The 24564-nt window shown below is 42.5% G+C and overlaps 1 protein-coding gene across 4 annotated transcripts in view; it reads left to right on the top strand.

The window, feature by feature from the left end:
• The window catches only part of TRPM8 (transient receptor potential cation channel subfamily M member 8), a 99239-nt gene that overhangs the window by 22742 nt on the left and 51933 nt on the right, over positions 1-24564 (top strand). For all 4 annotated transcript variants that reach the window (XM_030916467.1, XM_030916470.1, XM_030916469.1 and 1 more), the window contains 9 exons: positions 2242-2414; positions 5079-5253; positions 6323-6390; positions 9574-9771; positions 13505-13607; positions 14716-14834; positions 20430-20720; positions 22976-23071; positions 24291-24420. In XM_030916467.1, coding sequence (XP_030772327.1) covers positions 2242-2414; positions 5079-5253; positions 6323-6390; positions 9574-9771; positions 13505-13607; positions 14716-14834; positions 20430-20720; positions 22976-23071; positions 24291-24420 — 1353 coding nt within the window. The remainder of the gene's footprint in view (positions 1-2241; positions 2415-5078; positions 5254-6322; positions 6391-9573; positions 9772-13504; positions 13608-14715; positions 14835-20429; positions 20721-22975; positions 23072-24290; positions 24421-24564) is intronic.

Raw genomic sequence — 24564 nt, 5'->3', positions numbered from 1 at the left:
TTGTTGTCAGGAAGAAACTGCGATGTTTTGTTTTGTTTTTCCCATTTATTTTTCTCAGTTTCCTGACCAACCAGAGGGGACACTGTGGGTTGTCACTTCGATACAAAATTGAGCAACTCAGCTTCCTTGCTACTAAATCCTGAACACACCTTGTTCATTCACTAAACAGACACTTACTGGATGCCTATAATGTGCTAGAAATTGTTTTATGTGCTAGAATATAGCAGAACAAAACGGACAAAAAAAATCCCTGGGCTGGGACGCCTATTTCTATGTAGATGAAGTGAAGCGATTGAAGAAGTTGAATAGTTTCATTGTTGCTGGTTGTCCACTTGGAGTGCTACCTTCATTTCCCATTGTCTCATTTTAAAAGGGAACGTTAATGGCTGAAATGGATATGAAGTCAATCACTGTAAGCATGGGTTTTGCAAAAGAGAAAAGGGTTGCCCAGTGAGGAGATGGGAGAACAGTTGTCAAATCTGCTTCCTCAAAGATAAGGATTAGGGATATTTAAGGAGTGAAGAGGCAGTTGTTGTATGGCGTGGGGAAACGTGATAGACAGTGGAGAAGGAATGAGGTAATTGGTGGTTTGTGCAGGTGTAGTCAGGGTTCATGGCTCTTCATAGGACACCTGTTCAGAAAATGGCAGTGTTAGCATGATCTGAGGGAGGAGTTTTGGCCCTCTGACATTGAAAGGTCATCTCTTGGGCATATGTGCACGCCCAGTTGAAGAGTCAACGGTCTCAGCTGTTTTGAACTGGATAAGAGCAGCTCCCTAGTTCCTGAAAAACAACTTTAGCAACTATTATCATAGTGACGTATATGTCAGAGATGTTATCTAGAAGGAAACTAGTGGTGATTTAGTTATATATTGTTCGTCTACATGACTTTTAGCTACATAGGTTTTAAAATCAACTAGAAGGAAGCAGTTAAAAGCAAGCAAGGCAGGTGAAGTTTGGCGGGCTTGATTAGGTTAGCTCTCAGTGTCAAAATCTATCTAGAGGAAGGAGACCGCATGCTGAGAGGCTGGATTTATACCCTGTAAGAACTGGTTAAAAGAAGTAGGTGTAAAACTTCTAAGGATCACATCATACTTACCTGAAAATATTGGAAGGACTTTGATGTGGAGATGACTAAAATTGTTCCTCATCGCTGAAGACTGTAGTAAAATTAGAGAATGTAAATAGTCAGCAAAGGGATTTTCTAACGATTGGAGGAGGGGGCTGCCTCTCAGCTCCTGACGCTTTCTTACAAGAGCTAATCCAGAGAGGCCAGTGACCGCTCTGAGGGTAGATTCCTACGTGGGCAGCATATTATACTAGGGTCATTTCCAACTTTAGATTCTAGTTTTATGCTAAATAATATTTTTATAAGTATAGTATTTATTCTACTTTGCCCCTCCCCAATAAAACCGTGTATAACCCTTAGCGTCGAGAAGATAATCAGATCTAAACCTTAAAAAGACCAGCATACAGAATTGTGTTTTATAAAGCAAAGTTATTGACACAAAGGCCATCCAAGGAAGATTCACTAGAATCCAACCAATATGGGGGTCCAGGAGCAGAGTGCCTGACTTACCATGGTGGCATTGCCTAATTTGTTTAGAGGCTCTGGTTAGACATTCATTGTCCATGAGAGTCCTCTAGAGACTGGTTAAAGATACAGACAGATTCCCTGGACCCACCTCCCAGAGAGCCTGATGAGGTAGATCTGGAATAGGGTCAATAATCTGTTTTTTTTGTTTGTTTGTTTTGTTTTGTTTTGAGATGAAGTCTCATTCTGTTGCCCAGACTGGAGTGCAGTGGTGTGATCTCTGCTCACTGCAACCTCCGTCTCCCAGGTTCAAGCAATTCTCCTGCCTCAGCCTCCTGAGTAGCTGGGATTACGGTCGCCCACCACCACGCCTGGCTAAGTTTTGTATTTTTAGTAGAGATGGGGTTTCACCGTCTTGGCCAGGCTGGTCATGAGCTCCTGACCTCGTGATCCATTCGCCTCAGCCTCCCAGAGTTCTGGGATTACAAACGTGAGCCACTGCGCCTGGCCAAGAATCTGTATTTTTAAGTGAACACTTCTCAGCAGCACTGTCTGAGGTCCCCTCTTCTTCCTTGCTGTACAACACAGCTGCCAGTGCTGTGTCCTGACGCCTACAGGGATGGGGACTTTATTTTAGGGGTCTGTGAGTCCAGAATGGAAACTTTGCCCAGTGCCGGTTGACCATTTACTCTTCCTATTTGTTGACAGGTGCTTGGATTCTCACGGGAGGCACCCATTATGGCCTGATGAAGTACATCGGGGAGGTGGTGAGAGATAACACCATCAGCAGGAGTTCAGAGGAGAATATTGTGGCTATTGGCGTAGCAGCTTGGGGCATGGTCTCCAACCGGGACACCCTCATCAGGAATTGTGATGCTGAGGTACGGGTGGGACAGAAGGAGGTCTGCTAGGTCACATGGAAGAAGGACCACGGCATGAGCCAGTGGCCTGAACCCCGAGGCTCTGTGATGGAGCCAGACCATGGGGAAGTCTGCCTTTCAAGGAGTGTCTTTGGGACCCTAAAGGAATTGAAAACAAGGATGACGTACGTCATTAACTGCTGGGAAAGAGTTAACAATGAATGTTGCTTTGTTCATTAAAATGTGTTCTCAGCAATCTCATATCACAGTCAGGTTCTTTATTCTTTATAACCAAGGCTTACATCCATTTCAGGAGGGCTCAAGCCCAACCGCAATATCTTGATTGCTTGGCTACACTCAGAAGAATACAAATCAATAGATATTGTCCTTGGTTAATTTGGCATTAGAAGGTTGTGAGACAACCCCCAGCCTCCACCCCGCAAATGTTTCCTGTGAACATATTTAGAGAATAATGAGCCTTTCATGTTAAAAATACAAGGTAGACATGGGGTTTTATATCAAGTGTAGCATTTTGAAAACAACATTTCTAGTAGTTGAGGACCTTCTTAAGCAACAGGTGTTCTCTGCCCAGAAGCTTTGGGCCAGATGTTCAGATATCCACATTTAAGCTACACCTTCTCCCATCTGGACTCCTTAGAAGCAGCAAATGTTAAGGATTTTTGGAATTGCTGTGATTCTTCTTTTAGAATTATTTTATTTTTGTGCCTTGGTTACCATTTTTGAGATATATAAGGGGCAGGGGAGAGTGGGAGGTGTTTTTTTGTGCATCTTCAAGGAGGAAGCATGGTAGAGGGGGAGGAGGGTACGTTTCGAAGACAGAGAAGTTGGGGTTGGAGTAATCATTCCTTTTCTAGTTACATAGTCTGGAGCCAGTTCCCGTCTTCAAGTTTTTTTATAATAATAACCTGTATTGTTATGGGACTGATTTATCTAATTGCGCAGAGTGAATGATAGTTTCTATTATTATTATTAGATGCTCAAGAAGGGATGGCAAAATGGTTTCACATAAAATGCCAACTTCAGGGATGAGAGTGGCCTAGAGCAGGTTTTTGAGGACAGTGGCAGGCTAAGTGGGAAAGAATACCATTATCAATTAGCAATATTTTTAATGGGCACGGGAGTCAATGCAGTGTTGTGTAATTATCCCCATGGTAGATGCAGTACATGTGTTAATTCACAGACTCACAAAAAGCCTTGAAAATGTAGGTATTTTTACCCCTGAATGGGAATGAGAAAAGACTTCAAAATCTCCCTAGAGGCTGCTTCTAGGGCCCATTTCCTGGCAACAAGTAAAACTTGAAACGAATATGTAAAGATTAAAGAACCTGCCAATCATTTGGAAATTAAGAAACAACCAACTATCCCAACCATCTGGTAAACAAATGCAGGATCTAGAATGATCTTTCAAAAATATAATATCAGATAGCTTAGAAAGCAATGCAAATGAAAACATTACCTATTAAGAATAATATATATTAATATGTCAGTATGGCCAAAGCCGCACTCAAAGTGAAATGCATAGCCATATACCTTTATTAGGAAAATTAAAATTAATAAGTAATGCATTAATCATAATAACAAAACCTAACGTTGATACAATAGCACTTACTATGTACTAGGTTCTATTCTAAGTGTTTTACATATATTAACTCATTTGATCTTCATAACAAAACTATGAGGTAAGTACTACTGTTCCCCTCTCATTATAAATGAGAAAAGTGAGGCATACAGAAAGTAAGAAAGTTTCTTAGTGCACATATCTAGTTAGTGGCAGGTCCATAGTACACAATCTTTTAATCACTACAGTATTCAAATTAATAAAATTTAAAAATCATATCACCAGCAAAACTCTGAATTCCTTCTGAATACTATTTTTTCCTTCTGTTCTCCTTGAGTTTTGGTGGTGATATTACTTTTCAAATTTATTAAATTCTATTCTTGGAGTTAAGATTGAAAATCTTTTAATGCAACCCTAATACTTTAAAAACTAAATGCCTTTGAATGGAGCTTGAGAGTGAGGAACGTTTTTGGTAAGGATTCCTTTCTTTATGTTCCTCAAGCAGCTTTTTGTTCTCTGGTATTTTGGGGACAAAGTATCCATTTAATTACTTCTTTTTGTGGTCCTGTTGCTGTGAGCTTCTCAAGTGCAAAGACTATTTCATTCATTTTCTAATCCCTAGATCCTGGCATGGGTTATGGCATATGATAGATTCCAGACAACTATGTATGTGTGCAATTCAATGTCTGCTTCTACCTGTATCCACACACACACAAATACACACATACACACACACACACATTTGCACATACGCAGTTTCCTGAATGCTGAATTTCAATTTCGTTGAATTTTTGCAAAAGAGCACAGGGCAATGAACCAAGAATGGGACTGGGAATCTGATCCTTACATTGTCTCTAGCCATTTATGAGAAAATGAGCACGTGACACTACCATTTTGAACTTCCATTTCCTCATATTTAAAAGGAAGTCTGTGCTATAAGATTGCTAAGACCCCTCTGAATTTAAAAATTCAGAATTTTTAAATCTGAGAGGAGGCATAATATAATTGAACCCAAAGTATTAGCTTTTGTATGAATATATAAAAATATCACCATGTATCTTGACTGATAATACAATCTCAAAGACAAGCTTCCCTGTACTTTTCAGGGCTATTTTTCAGCCCAGTACCCTATGGATGACTTCACGAGAGACCCTCTGTATATCCTGGACAACAACCACACGCATTTGCTGCTCGTGGACAATGGCTGTCATGGACATCCCACCGTGGAAGCAAAGCTCCGGAATCAGCTAGAGAAATACATCTCTGAGCGCACTATTCAAGGTCAGTGGTTAGGAAGTAGTACACCCAGATGTGTACAATCACCCCAGCAGCCATAGCATCAACAACAATCGCTACCAACTACTGAGTGAGGCATGAGAAACACGCCTGATCAGGTATTTTTATTGCCAAAGAACTGTTATTTCTCTTCTTTTTTCAACGCACCAGGAATGCTTCTGCCAGGGTCATTGTGGTATGTACCCTTCAACATGCTGAAGGCAATGATAAATATGGCCATCTTCCACTGTAGTTTGTCAGTATGAAGAGCTGGCTGTCTTCTTCTGGTAGATACCATTTAAGAACAAATATGATCTGCGACGACAAATATGAGTTTATGAAACAATGTAATTAGCTAGGAGAGAAAAGATAAAACCAACCTACTAGTTTAACAATGGTATGGTTTACTTTTTTGAATCTTGGCTATTTCTGAGTAACAGAAAACAGTGGTCTCAAGAGAAGAATGCAATAGTTGAGTGAAAGCCATTATTTGCTATGGTTAAGTGACATGTACTTTCTCTCTTCCTGTAGACAGGGTATTGAGATGTGTCCTGTCATGGAACAAGATTACCTTGTGATTTAGTGATAGACATAATGGCAGGAACTTGTTAGAGACGTTCTCAATTAGTTTCCCTTCACAATTGGACATACACGAAGGAAGAAACTATATATGCAATAAACTCTGTTGAAAGACCACTAGTTATGCCAAGTTCTCACTCACTCAAGAAAGCATAGGATTATGCAAATGAGTGACAACATCGTTATTATAAGGATCAACTTAAACCTAGTTTAATTTATAGGTGCAAAGGTAAATGATGCACAGGCTTTAAATATTTAAATATGTATTTTAAGTATCAATGACAAATTGCAACATGACCCATGTCATGCTATTACTAGCGTGGGGCGAAAACACTCATCCGTCTTTAATGAGTAGATAATGTTCAAGTCCGTGAGATGTGAAGCTATCTCTCCACACCTTGGCTCACAGGGCAGAAGCTCTTGGTCCAACTTTTCACAGCGGTAGATGAGTATTTCCAATGAGCTCAAAATATCCTTTACTTTTTATGTGTTACAGATTCCAACTATGGTGGCAAGATCCCCATTGTGTGTTTCGCCCAAGGAGGTGGAAAAGAGACTTTGAAAGTGAGTCCTGATTTAGTTTTCTAGAAGGTTGGTTAATAAACCTATCCAACAAATTTGTGTTTTCAGGGATTTGGGCTCCTCTAATCTAACCTAGTTCATTTTACTACAGCAAGTAGGTAGTGTTTTCCCTCCACATACTGTTACCCTAACAGACTCCAGTTGTTCCTCAGTCAAGAAGATTTGGGAGGAGAATTTCAGTGACATGAATAACCTGTGTACTTAGTGTTGGCCCTGACAATCAGCCTGCCAAAGAGAAGAGGTGACATTAACTCAGGAGACTTAAAGATTGTAACCAGCATACATATTAGAAAGCTATGGCTACCCCATCTACATTGAGATGAGCTATGATCATACACACACAGATTGCTCCCAAATCGAATGTTTCCAGACCACCTAAGGCCCATTTATATGCCATGTGGGGATACAGGTATGTCGCATGATGGAATCCCAAACCCTAAGTGATTCTGAGATCATGGAAACTTCTTGAATGTTTCTGCACCTGCAATATTGAGCAACTGAGCAGGAATCTGACTTCCCAGCCAATCTGTATGGACTCATTACTGAGTTCATCTTGCCTGCAGCCAGGCTCCTGTTTGACGTTGTTTTTTGTTTTTTTTTTTTGTTTGAGAATCCACTTGAATCAAAACCTTTTATTTATTTATATTTTTATTTATTTGTTTTTAACTTTTTGGTTTAGGGGTACATGTGTAGGTTTGATGTATAGGTAAATTGTATGTCACGGGGTTTGACATACAGATTATTTTGTCACCCAGGTAATAAGCGTAGTACCCCATAGGTAGTTTTAAAAAACAGTTAGTGTGACTGCATTTTAGTAAGTATTGTAAACAATTTTCGAGAGCTCATTTTTCTAGGAATAGCACAAGAAAGTCATTTTTAACTCATCTTTTTCATGAATTTCCACAATGATTTGCATATTCCTCCTTGTACACATCCTATTTTACCTCTAAGACGGGGAATAGATTAAAGATACCTGTGACTCTCGATCTTCACCCCTCTCTTCATCAGAGTAAATCCCTAGAGCTAAAAGTAAGTGCTGGCAAAGTTACCTGGAATCATCATCTAGTACTTCTCATTACTCTTTTATGTAACAATGGTCTTTTTCTTCATCCATTCAACAGATATTTATTGAGTATCCACTATGAGATTTACAATTGAGACCATGGTTAAATAAAAATCTTCAAGGAAACATTAAAATAGAGATTCTTATCAGTGTGTGTCAGTGTATTAAAACCTTTTTATGCCCAGTGTTCCATTATTGGAACGCTAAGCATGTGGGAGTTATTTATATCCTACTGCTCAAGGTCATCGCCAAGGTGATCACCAAAAAATCAAAAAATTGCAACTTCCAGCATAAATGGCTTGAATCTGAAAAAGCAGCCACATCAAAGAGGAAGAGGGGTGGAGAAAAAGTCATTGAAATATGGTTACATTTATTATCTTACCAGAGCAAATATTAGATTTGGAATGAAGATTTCTTGGCCTAGGGTCTAGGGGGAGACTGGAGAGCTGCTGCTGGTCTAGGGCACTGCATTTCTACGGCAGTTTCCAGTGCCGTCTGCTCAGCCAATTAACAACCTACAGTAGCGGGGATAGGAGAGGTGAGGGGAACTAGGAGAAAATACCCAGCCAGGGCCGGGCACTGTGGCTCAGGCCTGTAATCCCTGCACTTTGGGAGGCCGAGGTGGGTGGATCACCTGAGGTCAGGAGTTCGAGACCAGCCTGGCCAACATGGCAAAACCCTGTCTCTACTAAAAAACAAAAATTAGCTGGGCGCAGTGGCAGGTGCCTGTAATCCCAGCTATTCAGGGGGCTGAGGCAGGAGAATCGCTTGAACACAGGAGCCAGAGGTTGCAGCGAGCCGAGACCGCGCCATTGCACTCCAGCCTGGGAGACAGAGCAAGACGTAGTCTCAGAAAAAACAAAAAAAAAAAGAAAAGAAAAGTAAAGAAAAGAAAATACCCAGCTGGTGCCTCTGCATCCCTTCCTGGTTCAGCCCCCCTCAGCACACCCATGACCACCTGTGGTGCAGACACTCAAGGCACACAGAGGGACCCCAGCCTGCTCTGTGACTCTCACGCTCTGTGGTCTCCAATCGTGGCACCACACATCTGGCTTTCTGTGTGATGTCTTCTCTAAGGAAAGCACTCAGACCTAAAAACAAGTGCTTTTCAATTTCTTTTGTACCTCCGGGTAGATCACTGTATCTTGCTGTCCAGTGATTAAAATCCTTAATTTTCTGCTGACCTCTGCAGTTATTATAAAGGTCATAAAAGTGTGCTAGATGTTTATCCAGAAAGAAGATACATTTTTATTCATTTTTAATAACAGGGTCAGGGGAAATTATTTGAGGAGGGAAATGTGTGAGTAAACATCACATAAAATATGTGGTTGCTGTTTTTTTTTTTTTTTTTTTTTTTTTTTTTTTTTTTTTTTGAGACGGAGTCTCACTCTGTCACCCGGCCTGGAATGCAGTGGCCGGATCTCAGCTCACTGCAAGCTCCGCCTCCCGGATTCACGCCATTCTCCTGCCTCAGCCTCCCGAGTAGCTGGGACTACAGGCGCCCGCCACCTCGCCCGGCTAGTTTTTGTATTTTTTTTAGTAGAGACGGGGTTTCACCGTGTTAGCCAGGATGGTCTCGATCTCCTGACCTCGTGATCCGCCTGTCTCGGCCTCCCAAAGTGCTGGGATGACAGGCTTGAGCCACCGCGCCCGGCCGTGGTTGCTGTTTTTAAGCTATTTTCATACCTTAAAAGTATGAGTATTGGTTACTACTAACCTATTTCAGATAAGCTATCAACAATAATGCTGAATACAGTCTTAGTACGTGCCACTCAAATCTATTATGTCAGTACTTGGAATGATCGATTTTGTGTACAGGGATATTTTAAAGCACTTATCCATGGAAAACTTAAGCTAGTCATATGTGTTCTTATTATGGAACTCGTTGTGGGTACAAGATTTCATAAAGCAGATTACATTTCTCATTCATAAAGCAATTGCCAACTTTTGATTTGCTTCTGAATTAAAATAAAAACCCCAAAGGAAAAAATGTAGGGATGGGTCCATGTGTTTTCACCAGCTTGGCTCAAAACCTTAGTCCGGAGCTGGGTTCTGTGGACCAAGGTCTCTTTGATCTGCCTGACTCTGTCTCCTTCCTCCAGGCCATCAATACTTCCATCAAAAGTAAAATTCCTTGTGTGGTGGTGGAAGGCTCGGGCCAGATCGCTGATGTGATCGCCAGCCTGGTGGAGGTGGAGGATGCCCTGACATCTTCTGCCGTCAAGGAGAAGCTGGTACGCTTTTTACCCCGCACGGTGTCCCGGCTGCCGGAGGAGGAGACTGAGAGTTGGATCAAATGGGTGAGTTGTTGGGACCATGTCTGGAAGCTGAGAAAATGAGACTAGTTTGTGAGAAGGGAGAATGCCTTAAACGCCCAACTCCACCAGCAGCTGCACATATTCGGTGTTTTCTCCGTGCCTTTCAGACTCAACAGGTGTCTTGCTGGAAACTGAAGTTCAGTAAGTTACGTGGCTCACCAAGTGTATGATATTTCTACTTGAGATATTGCATTTTTCAGAATTTACTGAGAAAGGGAAAACTGATGGTTTTATATGAATGTTCTTACTGGGACATTGTAATATCTTATTCAAGTCCAGGAGAGAGATAGACACAAGACTCTGGCAAAAAGAGATAAACATATCAGCTTACTGATGATGAAGGCAAAGTTGAAAGAGGTGGCTTGAGGTGCAGAACATTGGACCTGCATATGCTAAGTCTCAGCATAAGACAGATGAGCCCACCCTGACACAGGCAGCCCCGGACACCTGCTGACCTCCCTGCTGGGCTAGACGTGGAGGCTGCAGACCAGGGCACTAGTGCTTTGCAAGGAGCAAAGCCCAATGACAGAAGGAGAGGGCTGGCTGGGCAAAGCCAATATTGCTCCCCAACCCTGAGTAGGGCTAAGTGAAAGAGTGGAGATTGACCAGGCAGCTAATTGTGATGAGGCTTCTCCTATGGAACTCTGTTGTTTGGGAAAAGCAGCACTCCCTTTCCAAAGTGCTTATGTATTTTTGATTCTCTAGGCATTCATACCTAATTATTTTGAGTTAGTTCTGAACATACAAACAGGGCTGGGTGCAGTGACTCTTGTCTGTAATCCCAACCCTTTGGGAGGCCACGGCTGGAAGATTGCTTGAGGCCAGGAGTTCAAGACCTGCCTGGACAACGTAGTGAGACTCCATCCCTACAAACAAACAAACAAACAAAAATTACCCAGACATACAACTGTAGTACCAGCTACTTGGTAAGTTGAGGTGGGAGAATCACTTGAGCCAGGGAGTTTGAGGCTGCAGTGAGCTGCTAGCCATTGCACTCTAGTCTGGGTGACATAGTGAGATCCCATCTCAGGAAAAAACCAAAACAAACAATCAAAAAAAGCATATAAACAGGCCATTTCCAAAGTATACATATCAAAGTAAGACACTGCGTATTGATTGCATATTGATTACCACTCTCAACGTCATTTCCTGTGATGGATGGAGTAAATTCAGTGGTCAGTTCAGGGATCCCTATAGAGGAAGAAACAGATGACTCCTAATTTATCCACCAAAGATGGCCCCAGGTCCACTTCAGTGACTCTCCTGTCACTCCTTGTACAAGTTGGCTTACCAGGTCTTGACCAGGCCGTGTCCAATGAACAGAGGCCATCTGAAGGGTTACCACATCCTTTATAAGGGATTTTGATTTCTGCTTCATGAAAACTGTTACAAGCGACTCATCTGAAATAGGCTAAAAGGCATATTGTACCTTCTTTGATTATATTATCCTTTCTGCAATTCATAGCTAATTCATATTCATACTGAATATGCTAATGATATGTCGTAATTATAATCACGTCACTCAGAAGACATATATCAATAATAAAAATTAGTCTGGAATTTTAATTAGGCACTCATATAGGGCTTTGCAATTGGTACAGATTTCCCAAAAGACCAAGCTCAAGAGTGGGATTATTAATTAATGAATGTATACATTCAGGCAAGTATTAATTAGGCAACTTTCCAGGGCAGTCCTGGGTGACCTCACTGACTGTGTGGACAAACAGCCCCAAACCTGGACTCCCAGTTTCTTGACCACTCTAAGCGACGAATTATACCTCTTCCACTGGGCTCACACCTTCCTCTCCTAAAAGCCGCCACAGTTATTCCCCCATGCCTATTCCTCAACTTCTCGAGAACTTGACCCTTCATAGTCTTCCAATCTATCAACCGATCTAGATATCATTCATTCATTTATTCATCTTTAACTCTCATTTATTAATTTATTCAGTAGATATTTGTTGAGCACATACCGCGTGCCAGGTTCTGAAATAGGCACTTCAGAAAGAATTGCATACACAACAGAAACGGTCTGTGTTCTCATAGACAAAACAGAAGTTGAGAAAAGGTTTGTGTCGAGGGATGACAGTACAATGCATTCTGTAATTGCAAGCTGAAATGGGTGTTCAGAAGAAAGGTAACATGGATACAGAAAGGCAGGTGCTGAGGGAGCCTGGACTGGTGTGGGGCTTTCTGGAAGGCTTCCCGGAGGAAGTGACGTGGGAGCCAAGGTCTGAAGGATGGAGAGAGTTAACGACGTGGGGGCTGGGGTTGTGGTGGTGGTGAGAACTGCATGTGCAAAGGTCCTGAGGTAGGGGGCATGCCTGAGGAGTGAAAGACGGCCATGAGGGTGGAAATGGTGAGTGGAAGCTAAGAACTTGTGAGGGCCCAGCCCAGGAGGCTCCTTGGGCCCTGTTTGGTCTTGTTCAAGTGTAATGGGATATTGTTAAAAGGTTTGAAGCAGGGAGAAAACGAGATAGGAGTTGTGTTCAGGAGAGCTCACTCTGGCAGCAATGGGGCAGAGGATGGAGGAGGCAGGAGTATGCGGGATGGAGTCCCAGCTAGGAGGCCCCTGTGGCCGTCTCTGGGGTCCATCGGTTTACTTGATACCCATATTCATTTTCTTCTTCTTTCTTTTTATTTCAAAGGAAAATAAAAATAACTCCTTGGTACTGCCCACCTCCACTTGTGCCCCAGAATTTGGGGACCTTCAGCCCTCTTCCCTGCCTGTCAGTCCTAGCTGGACCCCTATTCTTCAGCCTGAACGAAGGCTGCAGACAGATGAAGAGGGCCTTTCCTTCATGCTATCATTCCCGTCCATCCTCTCCTTCAAAATCTCCATGGTTTATCTTTTCCTGCAGTTTTCATTGATTTATTCATCAACTACCTGGGTGCTTTGAACTAAGACCTCTATCACCACCTTTCCCAGGCAGCTGCAACCTCAAAAGTTCGCCTTCTAATTTCCAAATCCAAGGGCTCTTCTTGCCATCTTCAAACAGCTAGATCCTGAGACTTCGTCTCCCACCCAGCGGAGCCTCTGCAGTTCCAGATCCTTATTTCCAAATGTCGCCAGGGAAGCCCACCATTGCCTCAAACTCAGTCTAATGGAAACCAGACTTGCTCCCTTGGCTAGAAGGGGCCCTACTCACCAAGCTCCTGCTGGGCTCGCCAGTGCTCGTAACCTTGGAATTACGGGGTTCTTTACTTTTTAAAATGTCTTAAAATTAAACATTACAGAAAAATAACAAAGGACAATGTAGAAAATTCTTAATCTTTTTCTCCAGTTTCCAAGTCTTTCTTGTTTGCATTTGAGCTTTTATTTCCTATCGTTTAAATCTTTATGGGCACACTTGGATGGTGTCTACAGTCTTCTATTGCCCCTTCGTGATGTACTGGGTCGTTTAATAACTGAGCATCTGCCATGTGTCAGCTTTGTGACACACACACACACACACACACACACAGACACACACATCTCTAGTCAAATGAGGCTCTCAGCTTTTTGATACGGGCTTCTTGATATGTGTGCTCTTATATAACCGGTACTTTATTCTCACTGTAGTCAAGGACTCATTACAATTCCGAAATGAGAAGCTGATCTGGAACTCCACTACAGGTGGTCTTTTTAAAGAAGGTCTCTCTCAAAAAGAAAGAAGTTTATGCTCCTCATGCCTGACATCTGTTGGCTGACAACTTTGTTCTTTAATTTTACCAGCTCAAAGAAATTCTTGAAAGTTCTCACCTATTAACAGTTATTAAAATGGAAGAAGCTGGGGACGAAATTGTGAGCAATGCCATCTCCTACGCTCTATATAAAGGTGAGTAAAAAATAGCTCCTTTTGAAGTGTCAGCTTTGTGCTGTTTTCTGTGGCTTTACATGAGGTACGTTTCTTTTATAAAACAGCTTTATTGAAAGGCAAGCTTGTGCTTAATTTTGATGATTTTAGATTGGAAGCTAGAATAACTACGCTTGCCCTGGTGAGGTGAATCTCCTTGGTTGTATGTGTTTGGTAGAATAATAATTTTTATGTCATTAAAATACTGGTCAAACACAATCACAGTGGTCTCCAAAGAGCTTTTTCTAACAGGGGTTGAAAATATTTTTTTATTGGGCCTCAGATTCCTTTGAGAATATGGCAGAACTATGGGTCTTTGTCCTAGCAGTCTACATATTTGTACACATATGCACACATACTTCACACATAAGTAATTTTGCATTTAATTTCAGGAGTCTACAAATTTCCTGAAGCTTACGAATGAAACTCAGGTTAAAATATTCTCGTTCAGGATCTTTGCTGCTTTAGAATTCCATAAAGTGGATGTTACCCATAGTAAATAGATCCTGGATAGTCTAGACTTGAATTTGTGACTGGTAAATGTAAATTAGCTAGAGTAGAGCTAGGCACATTGGAAGTGCAATTAAAGCATTAGCAATTTATTAGAATCATTCTTATTGTACTTGCCAGACATTTGGTTATAAAGGTATTTATTAACATGGAATTACATCTGTACAGATACATAGATGCAGAAAATATTCGCTCTGGAAAAGACAAGAATAACAATGTTGTAAGGTGGTTTTATTGTTTCATAGGTTTAGATGCAGCATAAGTCAGAGATGGCCTTGACACATAATGCTACGGAATCTGAATCTATGGAAAAAACCTTAATATACTATTATTACACCGTTAGGATATTCAATGGGAAAACATTACTGTAGCCTGAGTTGATCCCCATTATAAACTTTGGGACATACAGGATGTGGTTAAGAATGAGTGAAGATAGAGTGAATGACAGTTTGAGTGTCTGAATGTAAAAGAACATGCTCAGCATCACCTGTGATAAACAGCTCTGAGAATTGGCCACACTGAATGGTTCTGACTCTTTCTGGGCCTTTGGTGAGTGGAGTCTTTTCCTGCCCTCTTACAGCCTTCAGCACCAATGAGCAAGACAAGGATAACTGGAACGGGCAGCTGAAGCTTCTGCTGGAGTGGAACCAGCTGGACTTAGCCAATGATGAGATTTTCACCAATGACCGCCGATGGGAGGTAAGCACGAAGCTCTCCTGGGTTATTCCAGTGTTGGGTCTGGACAGTGGTCTGGGCAATGGCTGGTCCATTTCCAGCAAGATTCAATGCTGAATCTCTTAAGGGATTGTTCTATTCCGGAATATCAGGTTTGGTGAGCCTTTATTTCCTTGTCTGCAGCATGGGGTCATAACATTGACTTAGTAGGTTTGTTGTGAAGAGATAATAAAAATAAATGGTCTAAAATAATATCAACTCCACAATGCCTTCAGCCACAACGTGAGGCTGGTTCCCCATATGGGTGCAGAGATGCAGATCTCCTCCTGGATGTGCGTGGGCAGAAGTATGGGAAAAATATATGTTGGATGATTGAAAGTAGCTTAACTACAGATCAAGACGGCAGCACTCTTGCTCCATGCCCCCACCTGCCTAGCCAAGTTCTGATGAGAGAACTGTCTGTAATGAGATGCATAAGAGACAAATAGAACAACCTGACTGACACTCCCGGGTGAATGTCTTAGAGCAGGGTTACAGGTCCATGGCCGTTAGGAACAGCAGGAAGTAAGCAGTGGGCAAGCAAGTGAAACTTCATCTGTATTTACACCAGCTCCCCATTGCTCGCATTCCTGCCTGAGCTCCGCCTTCAGTCAGATCAGCAGCGGTGTCAGCTTCCTATAGGAGCACAAACCCTATTGTGAACGGAGCATGTGAGGGATCTAGGTTGTGCGCTCCCTATGAGAATCTAATGCCTGATGATCTGTCACTGCCTCCCATCACCCCCAGATGGGACTGTCCAGTTGCAGGAAAGCAAGCCCAGAGTTCCCACTGAGTCTACATTATGGAGAGTAGTATAATTATCTAATTATATATTACAATGTAATAATAATAGAAATAAAGTGCACAATAAATGTAACGCTCTTGGATCATCCCAAAACCATCCCCCCAGCCTGGTCAATGGAAAAATTGTCTTCCAGGAAACTAGCCCCTGGTGCCAAAAAGATTGGTGACTGCTGTCTTAGAGCTAGAAACCAGGACTCCCCTAGCCACATGAGCAGCTTTAATATGGAAGTTGCACATGCAATAAAAAGCGTTTTTTTTTTCTTTCCAGCAGACTGCATTTTCTCACTTTTCAATGTGATTAGTGTTTTAGGATTGCATTTTCCAGCAGTATCCTCCTGTGTACAACTAAAGTGCAGTCAGCCCTGGGAGCTTTTTTCAATGACAATTATTGTGAACCATCACACTCAGTTTTATAAGGCTGCTTCTTTGTTTTCGGCTTTTCCAAATTAATTTCAGTCATTAGGGGGCCATGATAATATATGTACTTTTCTACATGTATGTATGGATTTGAAGGTGCATATATTTCATAACTTTCATTCTTGGCAGACAGGGTCAGAAAACACTTTCAGGCCTATTGTTGTGTAATCAAAGAATAAGACTCGATTTATATTAACATACTATCAATTTTAATGAGAACAGCATACATAAAGTCATGGCTTATAAATTTTTAAATTATTCATTCTTTTAGCAAACATTATCTTGTGTGTCGTGTTTGCAGTACAATGAACCCTGCTGCACATTGCAAGGCTTTAATTAGTGGAGGGAAAGTGGAACTGTAAGTACATCCAGTCAATTGATTCATAAATGAATTACTGTGTGTGAAATGTTCTATTTAAGTGAGGTCAGATGGTACAAATAAACTTAGGCACGTCATGAATGGTACATTTAATTTTATTAACTCAGCTAAAGATGGTTAAGGGTTAAGGGCACAATGGCTAAGGAAATGGACTCTGGAGTCAGCCCATTTGCATGACTTTGGGCAAATTATTTAACCTCCCTATGCCTCAGTTTCCTCCTACAGTGGCATGTTAGAGCCAGCTTGTATTGGCTGGCAAGAGCCAACTACTAAATTTTTAGAGATTTTCTGAGTTGGTTGTTAAATACAGTCATTATTAATCAATTATCTTTGGCTGGTCATAGTGGCTAATGCCTGTAATCCCAGCACTTTGAGAGGCCAAGGTGAGAGGATTGCTTGAGTCCAGGAATTTGAGATCAGTCTGGACAACATGGCGAAACCCCATGTCTACCAAATATATATATATATATATATATATATATATATATATATATATATATATATATATATAAATTTACTGGGTGTGGTGGCACACACCCGTAGTCTAGGCTACTTAGGTGGCTGAGGTTGGAGGATTGCTTAAGCCCAGGAGGTGGAGGTTGTAATGAGCTGAGATCACACCACTGCACTCCAGCCTGGACAACAAAGCCAGATCTTGTCTCAAAATAAACAAACAAAAAAACTCAAAAAACAAAAACCAAAAAAAGTGAATTATTCAAACTTAGAATTACATAGATTTTATAGAATTCTATAGAATTATGAAGGTAATCAATAATCAAAACATATCATTTTCTAATTATTTGATTACATTTACTATTACCTTTGCTCTGAAGGCCAACTGTGTGTATTGTATGTGGAAGCTGGAGACGCTATACGATGGTCAGCCACTCCACATCTCTTCCCGATTCTGTGTTTACTGATGTCACATTGGTAGCTGAAACTTGGCCACAATGGAAGTATTTACACCATAGAAATCAGAAAACATTACAAATCAGGGCTTCTGTTTTCTTTGAGAGAGCCAGTGGTTCAGTGTTCACCAGTACCCAACTGCTCATCCGAAAATGGAGATGACGATAATAGCAGTACTTATCTCCTTGGGCTGTTACGATGATTAAATCAGATAATGTTTCTAAAGTGCTTAGAGCATTGGCACATATGAAGCATTGTTTGTTTTAAAATAAAAATCTCTGGAATACTGATAAATTGCCCCAAGCAATTTCCCTTTGTGTGTTTACTTGCCCGTCACAGCAGTCCACAGCATGGATGATCCCCTTTGTGGTTGTGAAATCAGGGCCTCATCGGTATCACGGGAGGGGGAGTTGCTGATAGTTTTTTGAAGGCCTGGTCTGAACTTGCATCTCTGAGAGGAATTTGACCTGTGTTAGCTTATTTCATCCTCGCAACCATCTATTTCTTAGAAGAGCAAACTGAGGCTCAGAGACACAATATTCCAGGTCACATGGCTGGAAAATGGTAGACTCAAGGTTTGAAAGCAAAGATGTGAGTGGCGGCAAAGCCTCTTCCCATGTGCTGGTGGTTCTCAAGGTGTGGGTCCTGGACTGGTGGCAGCCTGGGAAGAACCTTGGCACTTGCTACCTTGCAAATCACCAGGCTCCACTTCAGACTTGCAGAAATTCCAATATTGACTCCCAGCATTCTGCATTTACCAGGCCCTCCAAGTAGTTCTGATTAAAGTTTGAGAACCACTGCCCTGTGCTAGTGAGTGTGTGACCAGTGGAAAGGCCAATGGATTTAGGAAAGAAAAGTGAAATGCTGGACATGAGGAACACTTCCTTAAAGGACAGAAGAGAAATTATAGCTGCCATCTTTCCAGAGGTAGCCCCCTCTTCCCCTGCTGAGCCCTGCAGGATCCACAATGTGGGGACTCAAGGGACCCTTGACAAGTCCTTCTCTAGGCAAAGTGTGATCCCCATGAGACCAACATTAGGCAGGAACAAAACTGATTAATGCTGCCGTGGGCAGAAGACATCCACCTAGACCAGGGATCAGGCATGCAGTGTAAGAGAGTAAGTGGGCCTGTAGGTCCCAGGGAGGAGTGGTGAGGACTGTGGGGAGCTGGAGATCCAAGGCTCCGGGAAGCAGCTGCCCCTTGGCTCCCACTGATGGTTCCCATGTTGTTGGAGCTGCTGGTTTTTACTCTTTTTTTGTTGGGGGTGGGAGATGGAGTTTTGCTCTTGTCGCCCAGGCTTGGAGTGCAGTGGCACCATCTCGGCTCACTGCAACCTCCGCCTCCCGGGTTCAAGCGATTCTCCTGCTTCAGCCTCCAGAGTAGCTGGGATTACAGGTGTGCACCACCACGCCAAGCTAATTTTTGTATTATTAGTAGAGATGGGGTTTTACCAGGCTGGCCAGGCTGGTCTCAAACTCCTGACCTCAGGTGATCTACCCACTTCAGCTTCCCAAAGTGATGGGATTATAGGCATGAGTCACCACGCCCAGCTTATTTTTTTATTTTTATTTTTATTTTTGAGATAGAGTCTCAATCTGTCACCCAAGCTGGAGTGCAGAGTTGCAATTTTGGCTCACTGCAACCTCTGCCTCCCAGGTTCAAGCGATTTTCCTGCCTCAGCCTCCCAAGCAGCTGGGATTACAGGCACCTGCCACCACACCTGGCTAACTTTTTTATTTTTAGTAGAGATGTAGAGATGAGGTTTAACCATGTTGACCAGGCTGATCTCGAACTCCTGACCTCAAGTTATCTGCCCACCTCGGCCTCCCAAAGGGCTGGGATTACAGATGTGGGCCACTGTGCCTGGCAGCTTTTACTCTTAACTTGAGATTTTAATGCTAGAAATGTGGATTTTGATGAATTTTCTAATTTTTAAATGTTGGCAATGGAATAAAATTGTGAGAAATGCTATGGAGGACACACAGAACACGACTGAGAGCTGAAGTGGCCTGTAGTCCACTGGGTTGTGTCTGAAGGAAACATTGATGATCCGTTTTTTTTTTTTCTTGAGATGGAGTCTTGCTCTGTCACCCAGGCTGGAGTGCAGTGGCGTGATCTCGGCTCACTGCAGCTCTGCCTCCTGCGTTCAAGCGATTCTCGTGCCTCAGCCTCCCAAGTAGCTGGGACTATAGGTGCGTGCCACCACACCTGGCTAATTTTTTTTTTTTTTTTTTTTTTTTTTTTTTTTTTTTTTTTAGTAGAGATGGGGTTTCAACCTGTTGGCCAGGCTGGTCTCAAACTCCTGACCTCAAGTGGTTTTCCCACCTTGGCCTCCCAAAATGCTGGTGATCTTTCTTAAGATTCTCTGTAAGTTCCTATGGGCTAAGTTTTGTCAGAAGCCCAGAAAGTAGAGCTAGAGATAGATAACAATCAAGTATTATTGTCAAGTGTTCCAGTGACTTATTGGTATGTAACATGACCAGACATTGGCTTGGTGGTATGTGGTTTGCATATAGTTTGATGCATTCTATTTTAACACCTGTATTTGAGAACGCAGTCCCCATAATAGAAGGTTCCTGGGCATCTGTGAAGGGCAGCAGATCCCACAGTGCAGTGTAGAGACAACACTGGTGGCTGGGTCATAACTGGTATCTACTGTCGACTTCAGAGAGGTGGTTCCAGCTATACTACTACCCCCACACCCCCACCCCCTGATCGAGTGTTTCCTTTATGTCTGATACTGGGGAAAATTTTTGACCAATGTCCTCTCTACATGGGTGTATTTATCTCTACTTTAGCAAGGAGGTAAGTCACAACCAAATTCACATCTAGCTGATGACAAAGATTTCACCATGCCATTCCCCTGTTTAGAGGTTTGAAATGTAATCCTCTGTTGTGTTAAAATGGAAAAAAGATAAATTTTATTCTCAAGACAGGATTGAAAGAGAAGTTGAAGATATTATTACTCTGTGACTGGAAATATGGTGCTGCTGAGGAAGAAAAATGCCTAATGTTTTCTTTAGCATATTTGTGTAGTATTGTTAGTACTGTCGCTGTTCTTTCTCCTTAGTCTGCTGACCTTCAAGAAGTCATGTTTACGGCTCTCATAAAGGACAGACCCAAGTTTGTCCGTCTCTTTCTGGAGAACGGCTTGAACCTGCGGAAGTTTCTCACCCACGATGTCCTCACTGAGCTCTTCTCCAACCACTTCAGCACCCTTGTGTACCGGAATCTGCAGATCGCCAAGAATTCCTATAATGATGCCCTCCTCACGTTTGTCTGGAAACTGGTTGCAAACTTCCGAAGAGGCTTCCGGAAGGAAGACAGAAATGGCCGGGACGAGATGGACATAGAACTCCACGTAGGTACTGGAAGAGTTGCCTGCTTGAATTCTCGGATATTTTGAGGGTTCCCTCACAAGATATCTCCATTTTCCCTACTCCCTGTCTTATTGCCATAAAATACTTAACACATTGACATTGTTAATTTTTTTTTTTTAACTCCGTTTACTTAAGATAAGGCGTCTGTCTATAGGGTGAGTCTCTGCTATTTCTAATGCCTTGCTTTGTGTTCTATACTATACTATATTTCAGACTAGTTGCAGTTTTTCTTTTTCTTTTCTTTTTTTTTTTTTTTTGAGACAGAGTCTCGCTGTGTCACCAAGGCTGGAGTGCAGTGGTCCAATCTCAGCTCACTGCAATCTCTGCCTCCTGGGTTCGAGCAATTCTTCTGCCTCAGCCTCACAAGTAGCTGGGACTACAGGCACCCGCCACCATGCCCAGCTAATTTTTGTATTTTTAGTAGATACGGGGTTTCACCATGTTGGCCAGGCTGATCTCAAACTCCTCTCCTCGTGATCTGTCTGCCTCGGCCTCCCAAAGTGCTGGGATTACAGGCGTGAGCCACCGTGCCCGGCCTCTTTTTTCTTTTCTTTTCTTTTTTTTTTTTTTTTTGAGACAGAGTCTCACGCTGTTGCCCAGGCTGGAGTGCAGTGGCCCGATCTCAGCTCACTGCAACCTCCACCTCCCAGATTCAAGCGATTCTCCTGCCTCAGCCTCTCAAGTAGCTGGGATTACAGGCGTGAGCCACCATGCCTGGCTAATTTTTGTATTTTTAGTAGACATGGAGTTTCACCACGTTGGCCAGGCTGGTCTTGAACTCTTGACCTCAGGTGATTTGCCTGCCTTGGCCTCCCAAGTGTTGGGATTACAGGTGTGAACCACTGTGCCCGGCCTCAGGTTTTCTTAATTCCAGAGCTTGGTGTGTTATACTTTCTGAAGGTATCTAATAGGGAATAGGGGCAAACAAATAGCTGCATGCTCTTCTCATCCTTCACGGGCCATGATCTGCTTAAAATAGCAGCTCGCATGCTCTTTTGTGAGTAAAGGCGGGAAGTGCATATTTTCAAAGGGATAAATCTGGATATTCACTTGAGACAATTTTGTGGCTGTAACACCTATAATCCCACAGGACTTCTCATTTACAGGTGCTGGCCCAGTTCCCAATTGCCCAGTTCCCAATTGCCAGCACCTGGCCCAGTTCCCAATTGCCGGCACCTGGCCTAGTTCCCAATTGCCAGCACCTGTAACTCTTTGCTGAAAGTTTGTACTGATCCGAGCCCAGCAGTGCATAGATACACCCACTTGAAGGAGCTGACTTGAAGGTTTGTGCCCTACTCTGGCTCCTAGAGTTGGCTAGTGGGGCTAATCTCTAGTTATCCACCAAGATAATTGGCTTGATAATGCACCTTTTATTGGGTTCCCTTTTTTTCTGACATCATTTCCTCAGGTCTCCATTGGTTTCTTTGAGATCACGTCCAAAATAAACTACTTGCCTCAAATCCTTGTCTCAGATTTTTTCTGGGGAAACCCAAACTAGGTCATTATCCTTTGTAATTATGGAATTTTTAGAGTGCGTGTATGTGTGTTGCAAAAATCTAAATGCACTAGCTGTTTGCAGGAATTGGAAGTGTTTAAAGAGCTTCAGTTCGACTATATTCATGTTAAATTTGTCAGCAATATGCATAATATGCCTCATGCATTTTATTCATTGGTAAAACCTGTAAAGAAGTTGAAAAGGAATATATTACATATATCCATTTAGTTGTTTTTCTATCTGAAAAGTTTCCCTTAAAGGTATAGAATGCTGAATAGGAGCTGGGATTCTAAGTGATAGGTTAGGCACAAATCTTGAATAACCGTCCAAAGAAATAAGCCACAGTTTTATGTTGGGATAATTGAACTTAAGCCATAGGAAAGTTGGAATCTAGTTTGAGTAATTTTTTTCTAGAAGAGAAACAGGGTTACATGATGAGAAGGAATTGCTTTCTCTCAGCCTGTCAGGAGTCATTCCGTTTTCAAATTGCTCTCAAGGCTTTTTTCACCCTTTATACCTTTTCATCTAGTTGTACTTTATCTTTTATGACAGATAAAAGATTTGGTGTCAAAATTAGACCACCCAGTGAGTTGCAGAGATGAAAATCACATCACTGTACTGTGAGAATGGAGTCATGCACAAAGCCACAGAGCCCTCCAAACGTGGGCTACTCTTCTAGGGCTTCCTGGTCCCAGAACAGTTACCATTTGCACATGCTGACCATATGCTCTAACCCCCCAGGACGTGTCTCCTATTACTCGGCACCCCCTGCAAGCTCTCTTCATCTGGGCCATTCTTCAGAACAAGAAGGAACTCTCCAAAGTCATCTGGGAGCAGGTAAGTGCCAAATGTATGCTTTGTTTTAACGGTTCTGATCCTCTCAAAATTCACATGCTAATAGAAAACATCATCAGTGAAATGGGATGTCTGAGGTCAGATGAACATGGCCTCTGTTCCATGTTGGTGAAGGAGTGCTTGGGAGGGACAGTCCCTGGAAAGTAGTCGGGCTTGGGGGGCAGTCCAGTAGGCACCTGCTTCTCAGCTGTGTGTGGGTGTGTGATTATTTTCCAAGTGGATGAGGTATTCACATTTGATTTTAAAAATTAATTTCCAGCTTTATTGCATTATGGACAGGAGGTAGGCCCTGTGAAAAATTCCACTTTGGAAAGTTTATTGAGAATTTTCCTAGTGACTTAGCATGTAAGAACTTTTGTAAATGGTTTCTGGACACTCACATTACTTTCTTTATTTTGAGAGATAAGCTTAGATATTGAATATTGAATTCACATACTCGGTCTTAAAGTTACGTTGTTCAGGTCCTCTGTGTTCTTGTCCAGGACCCACTCAACTTTTGAACTATTCCAGTATGAGAGTGAATTAGACCTCCCACTATCATGGTCTTACTGTCAGTTTCTCATGGCATTATTCTTAATATTTTTATATGCTAATTCTATGTTCAAGACTGTGAACATATTCAGGTTCCAAGTTATTTTGTGTTCATTAAAAATTTTACTTTGAATCATTATGACTAGTTCCTAGGGAGAGTTTAGGGCTCCCTGACGCCAGAGCAATTTCCATTTGCACATGTCAACCACGTTCTCTAACCCCTCCCATCAAATTAATTCTACTATTTCCTGCTTTTGCCATGAATACATTCTTGTTGGACATTAACCTTAACTTGACCACTTCAGGGGATTAAGAATTAACCTTAAGCTGGGCGAGGTGGCTCACACCTGTAATCTCAGCACTCTGGGAGACCGAGGCTGGTGGATCACCTGAGGTCAGAAGTTCGAGACCAGCCTGACCAACATGGCAAAACCCCGTCTCTACCAAAAATCCAAAAATTAGCCGGGTGTGGTGGTGGGCACCTGTAATCCCAACTACTTGGGAGGTTGAGGCAGGAGAATCACTTGAACCCGGAAGGCGGAGGTTGCAGTGAGCCAAGATTGCACCACAGCATTCCAGCCTGGGCGGCAGAGTGAGTCTCCATCTCAAATTAAAAAAAAAAAAAAAAAGAGAGAGAATTAACCTTAAAATTCTCCACCGCCCTAAAAAGACCAGGGGCTGCACTCTGGCAGCCTTGGGAGCCAGCAAGCTTCTGAAGACTCTGGCCAAAGTGAAGAACGACATCAATGCTGCTGGGGAGTCCGAGGAGCTGGCTAATGAGTACGAGACCCGGGCTGTCGGTGAGTCCACAGTGTGGGATGCCGCAGTGGGTGCAGATCTGCCATGCAGCGTAGACCTTGCCAGTGGCACTCACAGGCCAGGTGGTGGAGGTCCGTGGTATATCCAAGCTCCCCAGCCTGATTGAGGGCTGCAGACCACAAGGT

Source organism: Rhinopithecus roxellana, chromosome 14 (genome assembly GCF_007565055.1).
Source record: "Rhinopithecus roxellana isolate Shanxi Qingling chromosome 14, ASM756505v1, whole genome shotgun sequence".
Classification (NCBI taxonomy): Eukaryota; Metazoa; Chordata; class Mammalia; order Primates; family Cercopithecidae; genus Rhinopithecus; species Rhinopithecus roxellana.
The sequence above is the reverse complement of the archived record's forward strand: the minus strand, read 5'-3'. Positions and strand labels throughout refer to the sequence as shown.